The sequence below is a fragment of the Erinaceus europaeus genome, chromosome 2 (genome assembly GCF_950295315.1).
Source record: "Erinaceus europaeus chromosome 2, mEriEur2.1, whole genome shotgun sequence".
In the NCBI taxonomy this organism is placed as follows: domain Eukaryota; kingdom Metazoa; phylum Chordata; class Mammalia; order Eulipotyphla; family Erinaceidae; genus Erinaceus; species Erinaceus europaeus.
Genome location: NC_080163.1, coordinates 199,823,366 through 199,835,173, shown reverse-complemented (window position 1 = coordinate 199,835,173; position 11,808 = coordinate 199,823,366). Strand labels below are relative to the sequence as shown.

Here is an 11,808-nt window from a genome sequence, read left to right as displayed (position 1 = left end):
CATGCCACATGCGCTTAACCCGCTACTCTACCACCCAACTCCCAGCATCTTTTTTAAAATCAAGAGGGCCAACTCAGATCCTTACCGTTTGAACATCCAAATACTTTCATCTAATTATTTTTCTCAGTTTGGAACTCCCTGTTAAAAAAACTCCCCATTAAAAAATTATCTTTACTTACTGGATAGAGACAGTCAGAAATCAAGAATGGGGAGATAGAGAGAGAGAGAGAGACAGTGCACTCAATGAGGTATGCCACTACCTATCCCCCCATTTCTATTTATGCCACACTTGTTTAGTGTTTAGACTCTGTGTGTGCAGATATAAGTGTGTGCAGATATAAGGTATATATATATATATATAGCCTTGTATGTATATATATGAACTTCTTACTCTTTGCAATGTAATTTGGTAAGGAAGGACGCATCACACTTACAGATGAGAGAACTAAGAACCTAATGAGTTGTCATTTTGTCAACATAACTCACCTGGCAAGAAGAGATGCAAATTCTAGATCGTTTTCAAGTACTGTTCCAGCTAAGTCTTCTGAAATGTCACATTCTGAAAATGTGTTTGCATCTTCATCAGTCACTGAAAAAAGGGGATTGGCTCCTACAATTCAGGAGCACTAGTACCTGAATGGTAACAGTTGCCTTTCTTTGGCATAGTAGGGGCGGAGACTAAGATGTCCTTAACCTAGGTTTCTGGCGGGCTCCATATCTGTGTACCCTGCTAACTTGCCTGACTCCTATTGTCCCTTTGCTGTGCCCTTCTGTCTTGGTGAAGAGCATTACCTATAGCTAATAGGTAATACTAGGTGGAAAAGAGAATCACTGGGGCCAGGCAGTGGCACACCAGGTTGAGCACCCACATGACAGTGCTCAAGGACATAGGTTCAAGCCCCTGGTCCCCGCCCCCACCTGCAGGGAGAAGCTTCATGAGTGGTGAAGCAGGACTGTATGTGTCTCTCTGAATCTTTCCTTCTCTATCTCCTCCTCCTCTTCCAGTTTCTCTCTGTCTCTCTCCAATATATAAATTGAAATGTCACAAACAGTTTGGCAAAAGATCCCCCTGATGTCCTTTCAGTGGTAAATATCTCTTCAATGATTCTTCTAGCAAAGCTGAGTGTTTTAAAATTCTCTCAACACTGGGGAAGTTTATGTCATTTGGGTGGGAAAGGAAGAGAATAGTGTGACATTTTATTACTTTCTGATCATCTGTTTGCAAGGAGAATGAGCCAGACTGCCTTGGGACGCTTCCCAGAGACGCTGGGTAGTCAGTGAAAGTGAAGCTGGCAGGTGGTCCAACTCCACCCAGTTCCAGAAGCCAGGCAGAGGGAGTCCCCCACTCCTGTATAGTCCTGGGCCTGTTTCCTTCCATGCATGAGCAGAACCTTATGGGAAAAGCTTAGAGGCAGCCAGTGTGAATGTCAGCTCAGAATACATTCTACCACTTGGGCATTAATTTCTCAATCCAGAGAGAATTATAGGAGATCCAGCCTACCTGAGCACAATACCCAAGCACTCCCAGACCATCTTGCTAGTCCTGCAGCTGAGCAGACATCCAAGGAGGACAGTGAACATAAAAGAGAAAACCCCAGAAATGAACAGAAAAAGGAAACAAAAGGGAATGCTCAACTGAAAAGCCAGCAGAATTAAGCATTTACATCCATAACCTTCACATATTACACTCAGATTCACTTAGCGAGGATGGCCACCAAGTGAAATGAAAGCAGAAATGTGGTAAGAAAGCATTCAGATGGGGCAGGAATTAGAGCTTTAAAAACACTGTCCAGAGCATGTCCTGATTCGGGCCCCAGAAGCCTGTTTCTCATTAGTTCCTTATGAAACATGAACCCGGTAAGTTTCAGTTCCTGGCCACTGCTTTGTAGTTTTTTTTTTTTTTTTTTTTTTTTTTGCTTGTTTGTTTGCTTGTTTTTATTAATGATTTAATAGTAATTAACAAGATTGTAAGATAACAGGAGTACAGTTCCACACAGTTCCCTCCACCAGAGGCCCATATCCCATCCCCTCTATTGGAAGCTTCCCTATTATTTATCCCTCTGGGAGTATGAATCAAAATTCATTATGGGGTGCAGAAGGTGGAACGCCTGGCTTCTGTAATTACTTCTCCACTGGACATGGGTGTTTGCAGGGAGATTCACACCACCAGCCTGTTTCTGTCTCTTCCCCTAGTGGGGTAAGGATCTGGAGAGGGGAGGTTCTGGGACTCATTGGTGAGGTCATCTGCCCAGGGAAGTCAGGATGTCTGTATTGCTTAAAGCCCTGCTACCTCTTGTGGGTTTTCCATTTTCACATTACATCAGATGTTTTGTGCGTTCAGAGCAGTCAGGGAACATGAGAATATCATTTTTTTAATTTATTCTCTGACTACTGAGAGAGTGGAGGAGAGAGGGAGAAAGAACCACAGAATGATTCTGGCACTTAGGCTGTCAGAGGTCGACCTTTAGATTTTTAGAACATTTTGCTAATCTTAAAAAATTCATTTAGTAAAAGGGCTATTCTGAAGTAAGGGCTCTTCGGATTCCCTGAGGGAATCTACTTAAGGACTATAGGTGATTTAAGGAAGTCACAGATGATGATGACTGATTCTTATTCTTTTTTTTTTCAAATGTTTAAATTTATTATTATTATTATTATTGGATGGAGACAGAGAGAATTTGAGCGGGGAAGGGAAGATAGAGAAGGAGAGAGATATAGAGACGCCTGCAGCCCTATTTTACTACTTGTGAAGCTTCCCCCTGCAGGTGGGATCCAGGGGCTTGAACCCAGGTCCTTGCACACTGTAATGTGGGCACTCAACCAGGTGTGCCACCATCTGGCCTCTTTTTAAAAAAATTACTATTGGTCCTTATTCTTTATTTTGATTTGCCAAACTATAAACAGAAAATGAGGTGGTCTGGGAAGTGGCACAGTGGATAAAGCATTGGACTTTCAAGCATGAGGTTCTGAGTTCAATCCCTGGCAGCACATGTCTGGTTTTCTCTCTCTCTCTCTCTCCTCCTATCTTTCTCATTAATAAATAAATAAAATGTAAAAAAATAAATAAACAGAATGAGCAGAAATAACATGGAATTCTGTGGTAGGACAGGTTTTTATTTACTTATTTATTTTTTTACTTTTTAAACTTTTAAAAATCTCTCCTATTTCTACTCTATGTAGGAGAAAAGAAAAACCCATCTAGAACATAATCATCACCTAAAAGAGACAAAGCACAGGAAATACCTGCATGTGGGGGGGCTACATCTATGCAGTTGGATTGGTGTGGGAAGCTGCCCACATAAACTCAGCCCCTGCACTGGGTGATAGCAGTGTGGTGGCTGGCTGGCTAGTGGGAGCTGATTCTTCTCTGTTCACGTGGTCTTTCCAGGCTCATTGCTAAGCGCAGGTGGTGCAAAGCACAAGGACTGGCATAAGGATCCCGGTTCGAACCCCGGTTCCCCACCTGCAGGGGAGTCACTTCACAGGCGGTGAAGCAGGTCTGCAGGTGTCTATCTTTCTCTCCACTTCTCTGTCTTCCCCTCCTCTCTCCATTTCTCTCTGCCCTATCCAACAATGACGACATCAATAATAAATAATAACAACAACAATAAAACAAGGGCAACAAAAGGGAATAAATATTTTTAAAAAGAATTAAAAAAAAAAGATAGGTGGGTATCACTCACATCTAAGGAAGTATAGATCAGGAAAGCTTCAAAGGTTAATCAGTATTTAAGGAAGTGATGATAAAGAAAACTGTAGAGATGGCCCAGTGGTAGTGTACCAGGTTAAGCACCCATAATGTGAAGCACAAGGACTGGTGGAAGGATCTCGGTTCAAGCCCCCAGCTCCTCACCTGCAGGGATGTCGCTTCTCAAGTGGTGAAGCAGGTCTGCAGTGTCTTTCTCTCCCCCTCTCTGTCTCCCCTCCTCTCTCAATTTCTCTCTGTCCTATCCAACAACAACAAAAGCAGTAACAACAACCTGGGCAACAAAATGGAAAAAATGGCCTCCAGGAGCAGTGGATTTGTAGTGCAGGCACCAAGCCCCAGCAATAACCCTGGAGGCAAAATAAATAAATAAATAAATAAATAAGTGACATACAAGCCAAATCCCAGAGGTTTCAGGACAAGGAGAAATATGGATTATAAAGAGAAGAGGAAAGGTTCCTTGTAGTTTTAAAATGAGCTTAAACTGACATTAGTTAATTATCATTATTATCTCTAGAACCAAATGAGTTACGTCTTATTTTCCTTTGATAACCAAGTGATTAGAATTAATCATGCTATACCTGCCCTTACCATGCTTTATGCAACTTTAAAATATTTATTAATAACAGTGTCTTAGACACTGATGAGGTCCATCTACATTGTTATAAAAAGCACAGATTTGTCTTCTTAAATAGCTGAGTAGTATTCTCTTGAATAGATGCACCACAACATCATTTTTTTTTTTTTTTTTTTTGCCTCCAGGGTTATCGCTGGGGCCCCATGCCTTCACTACAAATCCACTGATTCTGGTGGCCATTTTTTCCGTTTTGTTATTGTTGTTGTTGGATAGGAAAAAGAGAAATTGAAAGGGGAGGGGAAGATAGAGAGGGAGAGAGAAAGATAGACACCTGCAGACCAGCTTCACTGCTTGTGAAAAGACCTCTGTGCAAGTGGGGAGCCGGGGGCTCAAACCAGGATCCTTGCACCGGTCCTTGTGCTTTTGCACCATGTGCGTTTAACCCGGTGCACCACCACTGGACTCCTACCACAACATCTTTATCCAGAAGTTGATATATTAATGGGCATTTGGGCTGATTCCATGTTTAGGCTGTCATGAATAAAGCTTCTGTGAACACACTATTGTAAACATTCTTTGAATTAGTGTTTTCATATCTCTGAATAAATATCTAGGAGTGGTATTGGATAATATGGTACTTCCATTTTCAGTTTATAAAGGCTTAGCATCTTCCACAGAGGCTGTAAGTGGAAGATAAGTAATAACATTAAAAAATCTGTTGAGTGTCATGCCAGTCACCGTGTCTTTGATTATTTCTGGTTGGTATAATCTCTCTGTGAATTGTGTGGTTTCACCATTCCTTACACATAGATCTCAGACAGATGAAGTTATTTTTCAAGACTATGCAGAACTGAGATTCAAATTAACCTTCAAAGCCCCCCACCTCTTTCTTCTCCCTGTCCTCCTCTACCTTCTCCTTCTCTTCCTCTGACTCCTCTGCCTTCTCCGTCTTTCTCTTCTCCTTCCTCCTGCTTCTCCTGTTGGCATGAGAGAGAGAGAGGATCTGCTTACAATAGCTTTAGCACCAAAAATATGTTACTCATAAAACCTGGGTCTTGCATCCCAGTGGTAAATATTCTATAGAAAGGTACACAACAAAGCAGATAAATTTATCAAAAGGGGATAATATGATCCACCCTACAAGAAAGAACAGGGAATACAAGCAGTAAATTCTAAGTAGATTTGCGGTCAGTCCAAAAGGCGTCTTCTCTGCATTATATCATGGATCTTAGTTTCTGTGTTTGATCTCCTAACAAGTAAATCTCACTGATTTCCTTCTGTTTTGTTTCATAGCTCAAAGTATACGTCCAGAAAGAGCAAAGTCACACTGCCCAGTATGCTGCAGACATAACCAAAATTGTGTTCGATTATTTCGAAGAATACTTCGATATGAATTATGCTCTTCCTAAATTAGGTAAGTGAGACTACTTTTCACTTCCTTGTTTTAACATTGCTGTTGTTTTTCCCCCTGAAGTTTCCAGTTTCATCATTCTTATTTCTGAATCCTCCCCAAATCTTTTTGTGGATGTCTATTATTGACTAGGTGCTAAACTCCATTCCGGACTCCTCCAAGAATGATGCTGCTACCCTGCTCTTATCTAAGAAATCTATGTCATTTTGTTTCTAAATAAAGATTCAAGTGATGTACACACAAGCCTGTAGATACTGGTGGTAATGGAACCAGAATTAGCAGTCTGGGTCAGCTGATCTCAGAATCAGTGGCCACCCCAAGAACTTACAGTATCTCCCTACTAGCAACGACATCAGAAATGATACCCCTTTAATAATAAATTGTTATTACTTATTAATATTCCATAGCACTATCATAGCCACATAAGCGGCTAGTTTTTTCTGTGTTGCACAAGATTAACTTCAAATTCTCCAGCATTTAAAATGGGACACTTTGGGCTCTTCTGTGAACGTTCTTTGGTAATATGAGGGGATCATGTTTTTGTTGTTTTTTTTTTTTTTTGCCTCCAGGGTTATTGTTGGGGCTCAGCAACTGCACCACGAATCCACTGCTCCTGGAGACTATTTTTTTTCCCTTTTGTTGCCCTTGTTGCTTAACGTTGTTGTGGTTATTATTGTTGTTGTTGTTCTTGGTGTCGTTGTTATTGGATAGGACAGAGAGAAATGGAGAGAGGAGGGGAAGATAGAGAACCAGGATCTTTACTCCAGGATCTTTACTCCAGTCCTTGTGCTTCATGCCATGTGCGCTTAACCCATTGCGCTCCCATCTGACCCCCTCATGTTTTCTTTCAAAATAGAACTAAAACAAGCAGGAAATAGCTTACCTGGTAGAGCTGAGGAGTTCCATGCCTGAATTTTCCTGTTTGATCTCCTGTACTGCCTGGAATAAAGTGGTGCTTTTAGTTCTCTCTGTCATGTGACATGGTCTTTATCTCATGTGGAACCAATAAAACAAACCTTTAAAAATAGGGCTGGGGCAGGAGTAGATGGCATAATGGTTATGCTGATAGTTTCTCATGCCTGAGGCTCCCAGGTCCCAGGTTCAATCCCCTGCACCACCATAAACCAGAGCTGAGCAGTGCTCTGGTCTTTCTCTCTCATTAAAATAAAATAATAAAAAAATTAAAGAAGACGAAAAAGATTTTAAATAAATACAATAAAATAAAGATAAATAATAGGGCTGGGACCACCAGGTGGTGGTGTGCCTGGCTGAGCACACATGTTCTCACGCACAGGACCCAGTTTCAAGATCCTGGCCCCACTTCCAAGGGGGAACTTTGATGAGTAGCTCAGCAGTGCTGTAGCTATCTCTCTGTTTCTCCCTATCTCTCCTCTCCTCAGTTTCTCTCTGCCATATCAATTAACAGAATAAAGAGTTTTTTTTTTTAAGTAGAGCTATTTAGGGGTCTTGGCAATGGCACATGCCTTAGAACACACGTTACAATGCACAAGAACCCCAGTTCAAGACCCCGGTCCCTACCTGCAGGGAGGAAGCTTCACAAGCTGAAGTAGGGCTGCAGTGTCTCTCTCTCTCTCCCTCTCTATCTCTCCTTTCTCTTTCAATCTCTGTCTCTATCCACTAAATAAATTAAAATATTTTTTTAAATTTTTACTTTAAAAGTAGGGTTTTAAGAAAAGTGATGAGTAGAGCAGCGGGTTAAGCGCAGGTGGCGCAAAGCACAAGGACCAGCATAAGGATCCCGGTTCAAACCCCGGCTCCCCACCTGCAGGGGAGTCGCTTCACAGGCGGTGAAGCAGGTCTGCAGGTGTCTGTCTTTCTCTCCTCCTCTCTGTCTTCCCCTCCTCTCTCCATTTCTCTCTGTCCTATCCAACAACGACAACAACAATAATAACTACAACAATAAAAACAACCAGGGCAACAAAAGGGAATAAATAAATAAAATAAATATTAAAAAAATTAAAAAAAAAAAAAGAAAAGTGATGCGGACACAGCACTTTCAGTCAATAGCAGAAATGTTCTAACAGCAAGGTTGAATGGAACTGACCAAAGATCTTGTAGAGATGTCTGCAAGGGTGAAAGGAAGCCAGCAAGGAAACCATCCGACCGACAAGTGACTTTTCAGCTTCTGCGTCCGCCCTGATTTTGATAGGATGCTCATGGAAAGCACCTGAAAAGCCAGCTCTCTGGGTGGGAATGAGCCTGGCGCAGAGCAAGCTTGGAGAAGCTCCCTTTTCACTTCAGAAAAGGCAGCAGCTCCGGTGTTCAGATTCCTTTACAACAGTTAGAGAAGGGGAAACGAAAGAAGGATGTTACACCAACACTGGAGTCATGGCTTTGCCGTGATTGAGCCTGGCCTCCACGGCATTAAAGGGCAGTTTGGCACTATGATATCACTCTCTCTCTTTCTTTCTTGCCTCCAGGGTAATCGCTGGAGCTTGGTGCCAGCTCTACGAATCTATTGCTCCTGGCAGCCATTTTTTTTCTTTTTTTTTTTTTCAATATTTATTTTATTTATTTATTCCCTTTTGTTGCCCTTGTTGTTTTATTGTTGTAGTTATTATTGTTGTTGTCGTTGTTGGATAGGACAGAGAGAAATGGAGAGAGGAGGGGAAGACAGAGAGAGAGGGAGAGAAAGAGAGACACCTGCAGACCTGCTTCACCGCCTGTGAAGCGACTTCCCTGCAGGTGGGGAGCCGGGGTTCGAACCGGGATCCTTATGCCGGTCCTTGTGCTTTGCGCCACCTGCGCTTAACCCGCTGCGCTACAGCCCGACTCCCGTGGCAGCCATTTTTTTCTCCCCATTTTATTGGATAGAGACAGAGAGAAATTGACAAAAAAAAGGGAGAAATAGAGAAGGAGAGAGAAAGAGAAACACCTGTAGCTCTACTTCAGTGCTTCTGAAGTTTTTCCCCCTCCCCCACAGGTGGGGAGCAAGGCCTCGAACCCCGGTCATTGCGTGGGTCCTTGCACTTAGTACTAAGTGCTAGTACTAAGGCCTTGCACCACTGCCCAGCTCCCTAGGTCTTTCACTCTCTACCTCTGCCTCAGTCTGTAAAAGATAAAAAGAAATACTAAATATATTACTTCAGAGGTTTTTTTTTCCCCCTCTCTGTCTCATGTATAATATCCAGGATCACCTGCGAAGCAGCAGTCTCCCCCACGAATTATCTTTCTTTGTTTTGTCTTCCCTGCTTCTCCTTCATATTTTTATATTCATTGTCAACCCTTTCCAAATTGACTCCATCTTGGACTTTGCCTGGAAGTGACTTCTGCTGACGTGCTCAGCAGAACACACACATTACCGTGCACAAGGACTAGGGTTCAATCCCCTCTTTGTCTCCTCCCTTCCTTCTTAATTTCTCTGTCTCTATCCAAAAAAAGAAAAGGAGAAAGAAAAAAAAAAAGCTGTGGGAGCAGTGGATTTGTTATGTAGATAATGATTCCCAGTGGTAACCCAAGTGACAATGAAAAAAACAAAAGACTTCTGCTACTACTATACCGCCTAAATTCAGTGGACTTGAGTTAATGAGTTGTAATGCTGATACATATCAGAGAAATGAAGCCACAGAAAATTCCATTTTTTGTTCAAGGGTTAGATGCAAACCACATTCCACAGCACTATGGGAATATCAGACCTTGGAGAAAATACTTCTGTGCTCTTTAAGTGACATGACATTCTTGTGACAAAATAATCAAATATATACTTTTTAATTTTTATTTTATCTTATTTATTCCCTTTTGTTGCCCTTGATATTTTTTTTATTGCTGTCATTGTTGTTGGAGAGGACAGAGAGAAATGGAGAGAGGAGGGGAAGACAGAGAGGGGGAGAGAAAGACAGACACCTGCAGACCTGCTTCACCGCCTGTGAAGGGACCTGCCTGCAGGTGGAGAGCCGGGGGCTCGAACCGGGATCCTCACGCCGGTCCTTGAGCTTAGCGACACCTGCGCTTAACCCGCTGTGCTACAGCCCGACTCCCAAAATAATCAAATATTAAAGAAAATACCAAAAAAAAAAAAAAAAAACCCAAAAAAACAGAAGAAAGAAAGGAAAGAAACCACTATGGCAATCTTGACCTCTCACAGTTTTACAGAAAGCTTTAAGAATCTTTATCATAACCAAGAAAAGGGGGGCTTTAAAAAAAATATTTATTAGTGGGATTGTATTGTTGTGTATGAAACTGAGAAATGTTATGCATGTGCAAACTACTGCATTTACTGTCGACTGTAAAAAATAAACAAATAAATTTAAAAAATATTTATTTATGTGTTTATCAATGAGAACGTAAGAAAGAGAATCAGAGCATCACTCTGGCATATGTGGTGCTGGGAACCAAACTCAAGGCCTCACACTTGTAAATGCTATTTTCTTTCCTTATTTAAAAAAATTTTTTATTAGTGATTTAAAATTTTTTTTATCATTTAATAACGATTAGCAAGATTGTAAGGTAACTGAGGTACACTTCCCCAATTCCCACCACCAGAGTTCTGTATCCCATCCCCTCCACTGGAAGCTTCCCTATTCTATTATTATTATTATTATTATTATTATTATTATTATTATTATTTTAGAGAGGGGCAGGGGCTGGGAGAGAAACACCAGAGCACTGCTTAGCTCTGACTTATGGTGTGTGTGTGTGGGGGGGGCGGGATTTAAGAGCCTGGCACTTTGGAGCCTCAGGCATGAGAGTCTGTTTGCATAACCATTATGCTATCTCCCCCACCCAACTTCCCTATTATTATTATTATTATTATTATTTTGGTTGCAGAAGGTGAGAGTTCTGGCTTCTCTAATTGCTTCTCTGATGGATATGGACTTTGATACTGCCAGCCTATTTCTCTCTTTCCCTAGTAGGACAGGGCTCAGGGGAGCTGAGGTTCCAGGACACAATGGTGAGATCCTCAGCCCAGAGGAGTCAGGATGGGATCATAGTAGCATCTACAACTTGAAAGTGGCTGAAAAGCAGTAAGATATAAAGCAGGACAAATTGTTTAATAAACAGGAACACAAAGGTAGGAAGAGAGCAGATGAAATTAGGGGTCTTTGTGTGGGAAGAAGCTAGGAAGTCTATTTTAGGTGTGTTCCAAGGGTCCATGACTTTAGTAATTTTTTGCCTGAGCCTGAAAGCTACAAGCAGGTTGACTAAAAGTGTTGACAGATGGTGTCAGAGTTGAGAACAGGACTAGAAAGCTGGGTCAAGGCAGAGAGTAGTTCCCAAACCTGTGGATAGTATACAAATACCATTAGTTGTTAAGGCCTTCTGCAGATTCAACTTTCAACCTGCTGTACATGCCCACTACAAGATTCTTACATTTTAGATGAAAATATATTTTATTTTCATTTGAAGTGGCAATAAAGAAACTATATCTCACTGTAGTTTGCTAACGGGAGAAGCTGTTCTGTGTCCACTAATTAAACTAAGCGTACCCTGTTTGCAGATTTGACATAAAAGTGCTCATCATTGCTTCTTCCTATCAGATTGTATGTCTAAAAATCAGTATCTCAAGCTAAAAGGGAGGCATAGAAAGTCTTGATGGGTGGGGCCAGGTAGTGGTGCACCTGGTGAAGCACACACATGACAGTGCACAAGGACCCAGGTTCAAGTTCCTGGTCCCCACCTACAGGGGGAGAGCTTCATGAGTGGTGAAGTAGGTCTGCAGGTGTGTCTCTGTCTCAATTCCTCTCTGTCTCTACCCAATAATAAATACATACATATACTTTAAAAAAAGAAGAAAATCCTGATAAGAGTCCAACATTTTATTGATGGATCTGGAAGCAAATTTAGAGAGAATATAGTCAAGTCCACATCTGAGCCCAACTGGTTTGATACATATAAGTGAGTGATAAAGTTAGTAGAGAATTGTATTTCCCTCCACAGAGTGTTGCTTTGCCAAGTACACCACCCAGATTCAAGCCCAGCCATCACCACATTAAAGCAAGCCTAAGCACTGTGATGTCTCTGTCTCTCTGTATCTCTCTCTCCCTCTCTTCTCTGCCTTTCTGTCTTTATCTTTAAAAAATTACCTCCACAGAATTAGGAACAACAGTGAAATTGTATAATTTTGAATAGCCTGTATCCTTGATTAGTAATATC

The 11,808-nt window shown here is 41.6% G+C and overlaps 1 protein-coding gene across 2 annotated transcripts in view; it reads left to right on the top strand.

The window, feature by feature from the left end:
- ENPEP (glutamyl aminopeptidase) overlaps positions 1-11,808 on the top strand; it is a 76,770-nt gene that overhangs the window by 15,704 nt on the left and 49,258 nt on the right. For both annotated transcript variants that reach the window (XM_007530778.3, XM_060186254.1), the window contains one exon: positions 5,577-5,697. In XM_007530778.3, the coding sequence (XP_007530840.1) occupies positions 5,577-5,697 (121 nt within the window). The remainder of the gene's footprint in view (positions 1-5,576; positions 5,698-11,808) is intronic.